The 13,910-nt window shown below is 49.0% G+C and overlaps 2 protein-coding genes across 4 annotated transcripts; one reads left to right on the top strand and one right to left on the bottom strand.

Annotated features, from left to right (window-relative positions):
- Window positions 1-1,740: 1,740 nt before the first annotated feature.
- Window positions 1,741-5,626, bottom strand: Alyref (Aly/REF export factor). The gene is made up of 6 exons (XM_034504716.2): window positions 5,327-5,626; window positions 4,831-4,962; window positions 3,336-3,483; window positions 2,487-2,550; window positions 2,205-2,379; window positions 1,741-2,085 (listed from the first exon to the last, which is right to left on the bottom strand). Exons 1-6 carry the CDS (start codon window positions 5,561-5,563, stop codon window positions 2,071-2,073), a joined length of 771 nt encoding a protein of 256 aa, XP_034360607.1. The 5' UTR covers window positions 5,564-5,626; the 3' UTR covers window positions 1,741-2,070.
- Window positions 5,627-5,678: 52 nt separating this feature from the next.
- Anapc11 (anaphase promoting complex subunit 11) lies at window positions 5,679-13,812 on the top strand. Of its 3 annotated transcripts, none has more exons than XM_034504721.2 (3): window positions 5,679-5,821; window positions 6,454-6,580; window positions 13,427-13,812. In XM_034504721.2, the coding sequence occupies exons 2-3, from the start codon at window positions 6,472-6,474 to the stop codon at window positions 13,570-13,572; spliced, it is 255 nt and encodes an 84-aa protein (XP_034360612.1). In that variant the 5' UTR covers window positions 5,679-5,821; window positions 6,454-6,471; the 3' UTR covers window positions 13,573-13,812. The 3 variants fall into 3 exon arrangements, with proteins under 3 accessions (XP_034360612.1, XP_034360611.1, XP_034360610.1); XM_034504720.2 differs by having other exon boundaries at window positions 5,686-5,830; XM_034504719.3 differs by having other exon boundaries at window positions 5,793-5,945.
- Window positions 13,813-13,910: the final 98 nt, after the last annotated feature.

Genomic DNA, 13,910 nt, shown 5'->3' with positions numbered 1-13,910 from the left:
ATATATCACTAGGGACAAGAGAGATGGCTCAGTAGGACCTGGACCCTTCTAGAGGACCCTGGTTTTCTCAGCACCTCCAACACAGTTTGTTCACAACCAACACCCTCTTCTGGTCTCTAAGGGCAATGCTCATACATGGTGCAAGACATGCTTGCCAGGAAAATACCTATACACAATAAAAGAATTCTAAAAGACTCTAGAACTGAATTTTGGAAAGGGGAAGATATTCATGTAGAATATTCAACAAGACCCAAGTCCTTCACCAACAGAAGTATTCCACATTTGCCTCTCCTTATGTTACACTATATTCCAATTTCTCATTTGTTTTGTCTATTAAATTATTAGTTTGCTAAAGGGGAAAGTAAAACAATATTTACCTGAGGACCCTGGAAGATTCAGACTGTGCAATGTAACAAGATTAGAAGTTTCTGAATATAACATGAACCACTGAATCTAATACTGCAGCCCATGTAAGATTTAACACTTGATGCCTCAAGGGAGGATTACTCCTTAGTGGTTTGGAAGCCCCTTACTCACAAAAGCCAAAGCTGAAGACTCATCTACCTGATGTGAAACCAGGCAGGAGTCACCTCCAATCACCTCAAGTTGAAAGCAGAGATGGCAATATCAAAAATCTGGGATAAGCTCAGACCCCCAAATTCTTAGCAAAGACATAAAAAGCCAGGTGTGGTGCCATGCATTTGCAATCCCAGCAGCACACTAGCCTAATTGAAGAGTCCAGGTCCTAGTGAGGCCCTGTCTAACAACAAGGTGGACAGCTCGGACCACGTATGACTCACTCTGCTCACATGGATGTACGTGCATTTGGACAAACACATTAGGAGTCATGGTGTGTTCTCCATTCTGCGTGACTCAGGTCTTGCGTGAACACTACAGCAAAGGTTCCAGCAGTCCAGTCCTTAGTACTTTGCTTCTGGGGCTTGTCACCTCACCGTGTTCACTGTCCTCTAGGTATCCCAGCACTGAGACACTAAGGACAAGTTTCAAGCTTCCATTTCTCAGCCATACTCCTCAAATTTCCTCTAACCCACTAGAGCAGCCAAAATACTTCATCTTTAACCCCAACCCTCCTGGAAATCAGTTTCTGCCTCAGCTTGCATTAGCTATTATACAACTAACTGTCTCCACAGCCAACCAAGAACAAATATCCCAAATGAAGGTTACACCATGTGCTAGACACTTGCCCTCCTTAAACAGCACAACATACTTTGAAAAAGCCTGAGAATGTGCATAGATTCTAAGCAAACACACCGCCACTTTACATCAAAGTTTGGGGATCCTCAGATTTTGGTATTGCCAACTAGCGTCACCCAAGGACTGGCTGTACACAAATAAGGAAGCACCTTTTTTTCCTTGTCAATACAACAAGACAGAAAAACATGAAGGAAACATCACAGGTTCAAGGCTGAAACCAGGTTTCTCTGATGAAGCATAAGGCAAAGGAGCAGTCCAGGAATTTACGGGCCACATCTCTAGGTACTACTCAGCAGACCGCCCCATACCCCTCATCACCTTATGGTGCAGGCAAAACAGACAGTGCCAACCCAAAGGCCACTGCTGCTCTGTAGGCTTCCCACCTATCTATCCAGTTAGTGAGGCATCAGAACAGCAGGGAAGGACACAGGTCTCACCCTCGGACTCCCAGGCACTAACTCTAATTTCATACCAGGAACTAGCTACAGCCAGAGGCTAACAGCAGGATGGACCAGACAGCTCCAGTTCTACACACATTTCTATTTTATTATGGCAAAGGTGAAAATGCCACCTTCTCCACAACAGCAACCAGTAAAATTTATCCCAAAAATAACTCAGTACAAAACAGGTCTGTTTCAGAATTTAAAAAAAAAAAAAAAAGGGGAAAAAAAAACAAGAAAAAAAACCTTTACATGAGTTTTTAGATCCTATTTTAAAACAGGAAGAAAAAAAAAAAATAAAAAGAAACCAAAACCAAATCCACCATTGTCTGCACAGTCCAGTTGCCAACCCTCCCTCTAGGCATCACTGACGAGGCTTCTGGGTCCTGTTACTTGTGCGGATTTGCTCGGATGTTTAGCTGGTGTCCATCTGCAAGAAGAGGGGGAAGGTTCACTAAGGAGGCCCCCAACTCTACTGGCTTTAAGAGGTTACCACAATAGGTCACTCAGCTCCACCCAGTCCTCTCCAAGCCAAAAGACTCAACTTACCCTTGCATTATAAGCATCCAGCTGTGCGTCCAACTCCTCTGCAGAAAGCTGCTGCTTTGAGTTCCTGCCGGTGCCTCTACCTCTTCCCCGGCTGCCTCCACGCGTTCCTCTCCTGGTGCCACCACCGCCAAAACCCCCAGAGCCACGGTTTCTTGTCATCCCACCTCTGTTTATGCTAACAAAGAAAAACAGAACCGTGAGCTATCTATCTGACAAGGTCTTGTAGGTGGCACTATCACAAATCACAGGCCTTTCCCCAACCCCAAGGACCACAGAACTTACCTTTGTGCAGGTCTTCGCTGTGTATCAATCTGTGATGTGACAAGCTGGATGTTCATAGGACGGCCTACGGTAAAGAATACAAGAAGTCTCACTCCAGAGGCTCTGAAGCTGACCCAGTGGGCACCACACCCTGGTCTCCATGCAAGCTCTGGAAAGGGCCTCTGTGTGTCTCCAATGCCCCCAACAAGGTAATGGCCTGGAGAGCCTGGCGGGAAAATAAAAGTGCAATAATAACCCCACCAATGGGGATGGAGAGATGGTTCAGCGGCTAAGAGCTCTGACTGCTCTTCCAAAGGTCCTGAGTTCAATTCCCAGCAACCACATGGTGGCTCACAACCATCTGTAATGGGATCTGCTGCCCTCTTCTGTGTCTGAAGACAGTGACAGTGTACTCATGTATATAAAATAAATAAATCTTCCAAAAAAAAAACCCCACCAACACCTCCTGTCTCCTTCTCAGTCAGCCTAGGAGGGCTGTTTGGCCAGGTGCTCAGGGTGCTCATGGGCGGACAGGTGTGGGTGACCTGACGGAAGAAGAACAGGTACCTTTGTCTTTACGACTACAGCCCCGCACTCAGGTTGTACTATGGCGGTTCTGAGAAGGCTTCACAGAAGTGAATCTTCCGGAAGGAGCTCAAGGAGGGGAGGGATGTAGCTTGCTGGATGGGGGTTCACAAGAGGTTGGTCCAGATGTGTGGGACAGCATGAGAGGTGGCAGAATGGAAGAGAGAGACAAAGGGGCAAATGCAAAGTGTCCTCAGCCACAGAGGCAGCCCATATTCCTACGGGAGAGGTGCCAGCCCAGACTCCACAGCCCCACAGGCATGCAGGGCCCAGCCCCAGACTCACCATCCAAAGGGACACCATTGTACTGTTTCATAGCCTTCAGGGCGTCTGCTTTCCGTTCAAAGTGCACATCTGCTGTGCCTAAGCTTCGTCCAGAGCGATCATAGTGCACGGCAGCTTTTTTCAACGTTCCAAATTCGGCAAAGAGTTCCTGGGAAGCGTAAAAGAGTAAGTTAGCAGAGTAATTAAGCCCCTTTCCTTCCAGTGGCTCAGCAGCAGCTGCTGAGTACCAGAGCTTTAGAGGTGTTTACTGACAGCCACCCAGGAAGGGGCAAGGCAGTGGCAAGTAAGAGCCGATGGAAGGGGTGTTCTATCAAGAGAAACATCAACTTTCATGAACACTTGGGTTCCTGTCCACTTTGTGGCTGTGTAACTATACCATGATGTAGGTGAGGGAAGACACAAAACCCTGCCACAGGACCAAAGATCAAGAAACTGTCTCTCTCAGCAAGGACACTTACAAATTGCCAATGGCTGTTTTACCAAACAGCAGAGGCCAAGAGTAAAACTGTCCACAGAACAGACAACTCAAAGGGTCCAGTAATTTGGGAAGCTGTGACCCAGCCCCTACTCCAAAGGCAGATTCTAGCTCACCTTTCCCTCTCCTCCTACTCAAGCCTGCTGCAAACTCTGAAGTCAAATGCACCATGGAACCTGCCCTGACCTCAGGCAGGCTGGGAGTTGGAGAGGGAACCCACAGTGTAAGGCACTTCAGCTGCAGGCACAGTGGGAAGTGGAGTTCGTCAAAAGTGGTTTCCAGTGGATGCCAGAAACCACCTTAAAAGAAGTGTTGAGACACTGTGAGTGCTCACTGGCCTTGTTCTTTCCTCCCATGGCAAGGCCAAATGGCTGGACTCTGAGAAATGGTACCCAGAAAATCCCAGTACACCTGACCCAGCTCCAGCTATATTGAAAACTAACTCCCAAAAAGTTGTCTTGTAACCAGAAAACTCTAAAGGCCTTTGAGGTCCAGTAAAAAAAAAAAAAAAACAAATATGCAAGGGGGTGGGGGAGAGAAAAAAAATACTTCAAAGGTACGGAAGACCATGTCTCCTTGATAAGATCCAGGAAAGATCACCAGTTAAGATACAGGGATTCAGGCTGGGAAACACACAGTCCCCATCCATTCACAGTATCTGGGGGAAGACCTCCCTTCTCCAATCAGTTCACTACAATGGACACAAAATCTGAGAAGCAAGCACCTTCGTGGTCATACTGGAACCTTAGTCTGTGCCGGTTAGAAACTGGAAGTTCTGGCAGAGGGTAGGTGCTCATACTTTGGACAGCAGACAAGACTCGTTTTTAGGGACACCCTTTTATCTTCCCTCAGCCTGGCTTATTACTGGTGGTGTTCGAACCCGGGAGATACTAGCCTCTCACTCGGGATGACAGTGGCTGGCCCTTGGGCAGCCTGGGGGAGGGCAGGTTCCAATCAGTAAGGGATTCTGGACCACACGTCTGTGTGGGACGAGTATAGCGGACAGCTCCGGTTTCCTACCTGAATATCTGCGTCTGACACTCCGAAGTCCAGGTTTGACACCAGCAGCTTCCCACCCGTCTCCACGCCGGCTCCACCCCCGAAGCCGCTGTCGAATAGGTCGTGCTGCCACTTGTCGGGAAGTTGTTTCGGCTGAAGAAAAACCGTAAGGACGGAGAGATTCGTGAGCCTCGCCCGGGGAGCCCTCAGCACCTCAGCGACACTCTCACGCCGGCCCGCCCGCGGTCAAGGGCGAGGAGCCAGGAAGATACCCCGGGCCCGCCGCTCCACTGCGGCCGCCGAACTTTTCTCCTAGCGGCCCCCGCCGCCATGAGGCTGGACCGCGACCGGACAAAGCGTCCCGGAAGATCCCGGCCTCAGGCCCGGCCTCGCCGCGCGGCCTCGCCCCCGCCCACCCCTTCGCCACAGGTCCCGCGAGCTTCGCGGGACCCTCGCCCGGTTCCGTCCTGCCGGGCGCACCCCACCCCCGGCCCGTGCCGCCCGTCCCCGTACTCACTCTGCTGTACGGTGCCGGCCGGTTCCTGCCGCCGCCGCTTGCGGCGCCGCGGGCGATGGCGGGCCGGTTCCTCATAGGCCCGCCGCCTCGATTCACCCGCGCGGCCGCCTGCACTGCGCCGCCGCGGCCTCCCTGGGAGCCGGCCCTGCCCCGACCCCGGCCCCCGCCGCGGCCTCCTCGCTGGCTCCGGTTCAGCTTAATGATGTCGTCCAAAGACATGTCCATTTTGTCGGCCATGGCGGGCGCGGATTCGGGCCTCGGATCGAGCCCGCGCGTCAGCACGCCGCAGCGTCACTTCCTGCGTCCCCCCTGTGCGTTCCGGCGTCCCGGGTCTGAAGCGCCTACTGATTGGCCTCGGCTCGCGCGGTCCGGAAGGGCTCCTGCGTACCACTCCCTCGGACGGCTGGCGCTACTTCTGAGGAGCCAGACGCGGCACGGTCGTTTTTATACCTTCCCGCGCGGAAGCAACGGAAGGGCGGGGCGCCTCGTGATTAGGTAGCGAAGGTGCGAGGGCGCGGAGGGGGCGGGGCTTGCCTTGCTCCTCCCCCGGAGGCCGGAAGACCCTCCGCTTCGCCTGGGTGCCACGCAGCGTGCGCACCCCGGGTTTCGCGTCCCTCAGGTGCGATCCTGGGGGTCCGGGCCGGTCTGGGGGTCCGATATTTGTTCTGTTTGCTCGAAGGCTCAGTCTCCTAACGAGCTGGCGTGCGCGTTCCCGCTGCAACTTGGCGGATTAGTGACTGTCACTCTTCCCGTATCTTTAAAAGCGAGGCCCTGGTTTGTGAAAATCGAAGTTTCGCGTTGAGTGCAGATCTTGTTTGTTTGTTTGTTTTTGTTTCCTGTTTGGCTGATCTCCAACTCAATGAGATCTGCTTCTGCCCCTTGACTCAAGACGTGTGCCACCATGCCTGGCTACGTGAATGCAGATCTTTAAAGACATCCTTAAACGTGACAAAACAAACTCGGAAGCGTGTCGTTGCTTCCAACAGGCTCTCCTTGCCTTCTTTTTGACGGGACGTAAGAAGTTTTTGGAAGATTGTGTTCTTGGGAGTACAGCACTTGTCGCAACTCCGTGACTTTAATGCTCAGATGCTGTAGTATTACATACTAACTTTAGCCTCTTCCCTCAGGTCGCGGGCTCTGCTGTCATGAAGGTGAAAATTAAGTGTTGGAATGGTGTGGCTACTTGGCTTTGGGTAGCCAATGATGAGAACTGCGGCATCTGCAGGATGGCGTTTAATGGCTGCTGTCCAGACTGTAAGTGTCTCCTTCTGTTCTCAGAACTTTGGCCTGCTCCACTAGCCTTCAAAACCAGCACTCGGGAGGCAGAGACCGGAGGATCTCTGAGTTTGTATCCAGCCTGGTGAACAGGGCAGGTTCCAGGATAGTCAGGGCTACAAAGAAAAACCCTATCTTGATAAAAGGCGTGGGGAACGTGGGTTTTAGCCTTTATTTCCTGAAGGAAAGTTGACAGAAAAGAAACAGACTACTTCAAGCTGACGTTTGTCTAAACAGTCCATCCAGCATGGTGGCAAACCCCTGTAATATCAGTATCTGAGAACAGAGACAGAAATAGCTGGATCTCTGAGTTGGAGGCCAGTCAAGGCTACACAGTGAGACTCTGTTGCAAAAACAGTCAATCAAACAAAAACACTTGTTTTAGCCAGGGCATAGTGGCACAGACCATAATGCCACTTAGGAGACAGATGCAAGAGTATCTTGAAGTTGAAGTCGGCCTGGGCTACAGAGTGATGATCCCTTAACTTCTCAGAATAGTACTTTCATTTTGTGTTTTCTCAAAATAAAGCAGATCAAATTAGGATACCCCTGCCCAGCAAATTGAAGTTCAGACAATGGTTACCATGCTGTCATGTTTGCTGGGCTTTTGTGCTTGAGAATTGTAAGCTTTGCCGAGCGGTGGTGGCACAAGCCTTTAATCCCAGCACTTGGGAGGCAGAGGCAGGCGGATTTCTGAGTTTGAGGCCAGCCTGGTCTACAGAGTGAGTTCCAGGACAGCCAGGGCTACACAGAGAAACCCTGTCTCAAAAAAACAAAAACAACCAAACAAAAAACCAAAAAAAAAAAAAAAAAAGAATTGTAAGCTTTAAATAGATACAAGCTATACACTTCAGCCATGTCTTACTGCTACAGCATCCTGGTTCTAACATGTGCTCCCTGATGTCTTATTACTGGGGTTTGGGCCACACTCAGCATCTCAGTGTTCTTGGTCTTTCATCCTCTTTTTACTCCTATTTTGGAGGTGCTTGAATTTTATGATCTTAATGTGTTTTACAGAATGCAAAAGGTCTTATACTTTTTTGTTTGTATGACTCCTATGTTCCTGGTATGTTATATGAAGTAGAAATGTTTGATTACATTGAGATGAAAACACAGTTATCTTTTGAGACAGGATCTCATATAGCCCCAGCTAGTCTGAAACTCCCTATATGTAAACCAGGTTGGTCTCAAAGTCACAGAGATCTGCCTGCCTTTGGCTCCTGAGCTCTGGGACTAAGGGTGTGTGCTGGCTGCAGTGAGAATTTTGCATCCTTTAAAACCACAGAAATGTTATTTTTAAATTAATTATTTATTTTATTTATATGAGTACACTGTAGCTGTCTTCAGCCACACAAGAGGGCATTGGATCCCATCACAGATGGTTGTGAGCCACCATGTGGTTGCTGGGAATTGAACTCAGGACCTTTAGAAGAGCAGTCAGTGTTCTTAACCACTGAGCCATCTCTCCAGCCCCACAGAAATGTTATAAGAATGTGTTTTTGCTTTAATTCCAAATGTGGGATGTGGGGCTGCCTCTGAGGCTCCCAGGCAGTGGATAGTTTCTGAGGGACTTTTCAAAGGATGCATAAATGCTAGGGCCTGGGTATGGGCAGTTTAGTTTGTTGCCATTTGTCAAGTAGTCTAGCACAAAGAAGAAACAAGGATTAGAAGAAAAGATTAAATATCTGGACTCTGAAGACCAAACTTGCCCCAAGGAACTGGATGCCCCGATCAGTGGGAACAATATAATCACACAACACTCCCTTACCCTCTAACCTTTTTTCTTTCCTACCTAGAGTTAGGGGGTTTAAAGGGTGGAAGAAAGAAAAACCCTACAAAGTAGCAATTCCTGGCTATGCAGCACCACCATGCCTAGCTTAAACTGAATTTGATCAGCCAAGAGCTAATCATATGGATCAACCAATAGCTGATCATCTGGATCAGACAAGAGTTAATCGTCTTGATGTAATCAAAGAGATGGGAGTTTCTTTTTTTTCCTTTTTTCCTTTTTTTTTTTTTTTTTTTTTTTTGCCGGGGGGTGGGGGGGGGGCGGGGTTCGAGACAGGGTTTCTCTGTGTAGTCCTGGCTGTCCTGGAACTCACTCTGTAGACCAGGCTGGCCTGGAACTCAGAAATCCGCCTGCCTCTGCCTCCCAAGTGCTGGGATTAAAGGCGTGCACCACCACCGCCCTGCAAGATGGGAGTTTCTTAAATCCTTGATTTTTCTGGTTCAATTTTTATCTGTATCACTTGTGATTAGTAACTACGTACACAGAGTTTTCATTATTTTGAGAAAATCTAGATGTTATCTTTGTTTTTCTTTTGTTTTTCTTTTCTGAAACAGGGTCTCTCTTGCATAGCCCTAGCTGTTTTTGAATTTTACTCTGTAGACCAGGCTGGCCTTGAACTCACAGAGATCTGTCTGCCTCTACTTTCTAAGCTCTGGGATTAAAGGCATCCTCATGACTGGACTATGAGTTCTGTTCCAGCTAGGACTACATAGTGAGACACATATCCCTTCAAAAAAACAAAAACCCAAGATCACTAACAAAATCACCCTTAAGAGTTCTCATGGTTAAGCCGAGCAGTGGTGGCGAACACCTTTAATCCCAGCACTTGGGAGGCAGAGGCAGGCGGATTTCTGAGTTCCAGGCCAGCGTGGTCTACAGAGGGAATTCCAGGACAGCCAGGGCTACACAGAGAAACCCTGTCTCGAAAAACCAGGAAAAAAAAAAAAGAATTCTCATGGTTTGAATATGCTTGGCCCAGGGAGTGGCACTATTTAGAGGTGTGGCCTTTTTGGAATAGGTGTGTCAGTGTGGGTGTTGGCTTTTGAGACCCTCATCCTAGCTGCCTAGACTTCAGTGTTCTGCTAGCAGCCTTCAGATGAAGATACAGAACTCTCAGCTCTTCCTGCACCATGCCTGCCTGGATGCTGCCATGCTCCCACCTTGATAATAATGGACTGAGCCTCTGAACCTGTAAGCCAGCCTCAATTAAATGTTGTCCTTATAAGGTCATGGTGTCTATTCACAGCAGTAAAACCCTAACTAAGGCAGAAGTTGGTACCAGGGACTGGGGGTATTGCTATGATAGGCCTGACCATGCTTTTGTTTGGGAGAATGTGGATTTTGGGACTTTGGATTTAGAATACATTGGAATGCTTTAAATGGGACTTAATGGGCTATCCTAGTGGGAATATGGAAGACTTTGTTGCTGTGAGTGATTTGAATTGTGCAGACCTGGCCCAAGAGTCTTCAGTGGAGAAGAATTTCAGTATTTGGCTGTTTTTGTGGTATTTTGGTGAAGAATGTGGCTGCTTTTGCCCTTGTCTGAAGAGTCTGCCTGAGGCTAAGGTGAAAAGATTTAGATTAATTGCTTTGACAGAGGAAGTCTTAAAACAGCTGAGTGTAAATTCTGCTGTGTGGTTACTAAAGGTTACTCTTATATGAACACGTTAGTGAAAAGAAGCAACTTGAAAAAGGAAAAATACAAAATATATAGTTCAGGTATTAAAGGCACACCAGGAAGTAGAATAGAGCTGAATATTATGTTCAAGGAGATTAAATTGAATTAAGGGAGTAGTGAACTTTGGGCAAGATCCCACCCAGATAAGTTTAGATCAGGCATGGAGGTGCGTATCGATTATAAGTTTAGATTCAGGCATGGAGGTGGGTAGCCTTAATCCCAGGAGGCAAAGCTAACCAGCTCTCTGAGCTCAGGGCCAGCCTGTTGGAGCCGTACTTGATAATATGTGCTCTCTGAGTTCAAGGCCAGCCTGCTGGAGCCATGTTTGATAATGTGTAAGAGTCACCCAGGTGGTACTGGTTTTGAAGGCATGAAGGGGTCATGAAGAACAGCCGAGGCTTGGCACTGTGAGAGACCATGGAAGGCCGTTGGTGAAGGTGCAGCCTCAGTTGTAGTTGACAGCCCAGGACTGAAGGGGTCATGCAAAGGAGTTGAGGCTTGGCACCATGAAGAGAGCCTATGAGAGGCTATTGGTGAAGCCTAGTTGCAGCAGAAGACCCCAGTGTATTAGAGATGTCAGTACCATGGGGGTGACCCCCGAGAACAGCAGCAGTGGTGGAGTGAATCAACCTGAGCTTAGAGTGCTACACAGGGCAGACTGGAGAAGTGATGCCAGCCCTTTGGAGGAGCCCAGAAGCTCATGTGTGGATCCCAGACATTGGAATAAGGAGCTGTAACATTGAAGCTGCCTTGGAGACCCCAAGATGTAAGAGATGCCAAAGCTGTGGGCTGTCTGCTGAGGAAAGCTGTTAACAGGGAGTGGAACCAGCCCAGGAGAAAGAAGTTAGTTGGGAGTCAACAAAGATGAAAAAGGAGCTGGAGGCCGGGCAGTGGTGGTGCGCGCCTTTAATCCCAGCGCTTGGGAGGCAGAGGCAGGCAGATTTCTGAGTTTGAGGCCAGCCTGGTCTACAGAGTGAGTTCCAGGACAGCCAGGACTACACAGAAGAAATGTGTGAGAAATGTTTCATTTGTTTTGCTGACCTGCTGTTTGACCTTTTATCCCAGCTTTCTGTGCTGTGGAGTGGCTATTATTAAAAGGACCCAATTACCTGAAGTTTGATTTCTCTTACCACAAAGAAAGCCAGGGCTACACACTGTGACCCTGTCTCAAAAAAATAAAAATCAAACAAACAAACAGCGAGTCTCAATTTAGAAGGCAGAGGACACATGCTTGTCACTTCGGTGACACTGGGTTGGCTGTTAGTTTGTAAACCATTTTCAGGGAGCCCTGTAGCAGCTCTCCCCTAAAGGCAAAGGCTGGGCATGGAGGGGGTGGCTGTGCTGATCCCAGATGGAACCATTCCTACCTGAGCGTAAGTGATTCCATCCATGGGCTACAGAACACAGCTAGGTCTTCCACAAAAGAGATGGATGTCCAAAAAAGCATCTTAGGTGGCTACACATGTAGTGTCTCCCATGTGAAGAAGACTAGGCTGTCTTAACACACAGCTTGTTAGCTGTGCAGAGTGGGAAACTTAGTCCATCCAACTCATGGATGTGTTTAAGCGAGAGGGAGTCAGTTTTAATGTGACAGTGTCTGTGCCAGTGGGTTTTCTGGATGCATTCTATAGCATCAGATTTCTCAGATTAAATCTTGTGAAAATTAAGTTACTAAAACCCTGATAAATCTGTTCCAGGACCCAGGAGGCTTTAGGGTACAACAGTCTTGTCAAGAGGTTTTTAACTAAAAAATAATTCCATCAGGGCACTAGCAAACCCTTGAATGAATCACCCCCAGCACACTCACTGAGGACTTGAGCTTGCTGCCTGCAGGGACATCTTGAGAACAAGACAGTATCTTCCTCCGCACCACTACCCACATGGGCCAGCTTGGTAACCCCTGTTGGTGAGCTAGTGGGGGGTCCAAGTCTAATTGGAAGAGGGTGATTTCAAGCAGAGTTTTGCTGGAGTTAGGATCCACCAGTGGTGGCTTTCATCCCTGCATTTGGGAGGCAGAGGCAGGTGGGTCTCTGAGTTCAATGCCTGGTCTAGAGTGAGTTCCAGGACAGTCAGGGGTACACAGAGAAACCCTGTCCTAGAAACAAACAAGAAAGGAAGGAAAAGAAGGAGAAAAGGAAGAAAGAGAAAAAGGAAGAGGAGGGGCTTGGTAGACACAGATGGGACAGACACAGGGCTTGTGCCCCCAGGGTGGACTGAGTGCAGTGAGGCCAGTACTGATGTGGGGCAGATATTCTGTGCTCTGCTTTCTTCAGTAGGGTTTTCTAGGCCATGGAAGTCAGGAGTGTTTGTTTTAAACAGGCTCTTATTTCTCATGTGTCCTAGGTGGGTTTCAGAATCCTCCTGTAGCTGAGTATAGCTTTGGATCCCAGACCCTCTGGCCTCCACCTCCCTCCCAGAGTGCTGCGCTTCTTCCCTTATGCGAGGCTGGGAGAAGAATGCAGGGCTTTGGACATTCTCCCAGTGGAGCTGCATTCCTTGTACCCCTCCTCCATGTTTTGCCTGAGTGTATGTCTGTATTTACCACATGCGTGCAGTGTCTGGGGGAACCGGAAGAGGGCATCAGAGCTGCTGGAATTTTATTACAGGCATCCTGGCTGTGAGCTGTCATGTGGAAGCTGGAACTGAACCCTGGGTCCTGGGCAAGATCAGCAAGTGCTCTTAACTCTTAGCTCTATGGCCCCCTATTGGTTTTGATTGTGATAAACCATCTCTGCTTGGACTTTCTCCATGGAGGAAACATTTCCAGGTCTGCAAAGTGCCTGCAGCCTGTTCCCACCCGATGGCTCTGGATGGAAGTAGGAGTTGAGGGTTCAGGTGAAGAAGAGAAAGCAACAGATGCTGATAAATCCCATTAGTAACTATCCCAGAAGCACCAGTGTCCCCAGGGTCCATAGTGCAGTAGATCTCTGATGTGCAGGGAAGGAAATTTCCAGGCTCCAGGATGCCTGTAATGAAGACAGAGAGTCTCCACTCAGGTTGTGAACCTTTGGCACTTTGACCATTAATGTTACCTTCTGGGTACTACAGGTCCATTTTCCACAGAAAGGTGTAAGAAAGGTACCAGAAACTAGCAGGCCAGGCTGGGCCTCCTCTCTGAGGACACTTCACTTGCCATAGAGGTAGTCACTGTAGATCTTTCATGCCATGAAATTTCAGGCAATGTCTGGGGATGATTTGAGTCACACTCTACTTTTTGTCTTCTCTGATGTAAGAGGCATGAGAGGCTCTGCCCATGGGCTAGAGCTGTTTACTTATGTCCCAGAGGTGTCTGCCTGGCTTGTCACATGCTCTGTGTGTCTTGTCTGCTTCTTCACCTAAGACCTGTCTCTCCTTGCAGGTAAGGTGCCTGGTGACGACTGCCCCCTCGTGTGGGGTCAGTGCTCACACTGTTTCCATATGCACTGCATCCTCAAGTGGCTGAACGCGCAGCAGGTGCAGCAGCACTGCCCCATGTGTCGCCAGGAGTGGAAGTTCAAAGAGTGAGGCCTGTGCTCGGCCCCGGCCTCCCCTCCACCCCATCCCCCCACCCCCCCCCCCCGTCCTGAGTCCCCTCCACACAGCACAATGGTGCCCTGGGACCTCGGTCTGTGCTGAGGACAGGATGCTTTCTGTTTGGCTGACACAAGGTTGAAACGAGGACTGGAGCTTTGCTGGTTGTTTTGTTTCCCCATCACATTGACACTTTTATTCGATAAGTAAAACTCATTAAAGTTCCGAGCCGTGCTGGAGGCCTCTGCTCGCCTGTTTTCTTGACATATTGGTGCAGCTGCACTGTGAGAACACTCATAAATAAACAGCTTGATGAGATAAAGCCAAGACCT

The sequence above is a fragment of the Arvicanthis niloticus genome, chromosome 6 (assembly GCF_011762505.2).
Source record: "Arvicanthis niloticus isolate mArvNil1 chromosome 6, mArvNil1.pat.X, whole genome shotgun sequence".
Taxonomy (NCBI): domain Eukaryota; kingdom Metazoa; phylum Chordata; class Mammalia; order Rodentia; family Muridae; genus Arvicanthis; species Arvicanthis niloticus.
The sequence above is the reverse complement of the archived record's forward strand: the minus strand, read 5'-3'. Positions and strand labels throughout refer to the sequence as shown.

What these genes read in the sequence shown, in the direction of transcription:
- Anapc11 (XM_034504721.2), top strand. Translation starts at nt 6,472, where the DNA reads ATGAAGGTGAAAATTAAGTGTTGGAATGGTGTGGCTACTTGGCTTTGG. An exon ending in TAATGGCTGCTGTCCAGACT is followed by an intron (nt 6,581 to 13,426) that starts GTAAGTGTCTCC and finishes CTCTCCTTGCAG; the next exon opens with GTAAGGTGCCTGGTGACGAC.
- Alyref (XM_034504716.2), bottom strand. Translation starts at nt 5,563, where the DNA reads ATGGCCGACAAAATGGACATGTCTTTGGACGACATCATTAAGCTGAAC. An exon ending in CAATGGTGTCCCTTTGGATG is followed by an intron (nt 2,551 to 3,335) that starts GTGAGTCTGGGG and finishes TCTTTACCGTAG; the next exon opens with GCCGTCCTATGAACATCCAG. An exon ending in CAGCGAAGACCTGCACAAAG is followed by an intron (nt 2,380 to 2,486) that starts GTAAGTTCTGTG and finishes TTTCTTTGTTAG; the next exon opens with CATAAACAGAGGTGGGATGA.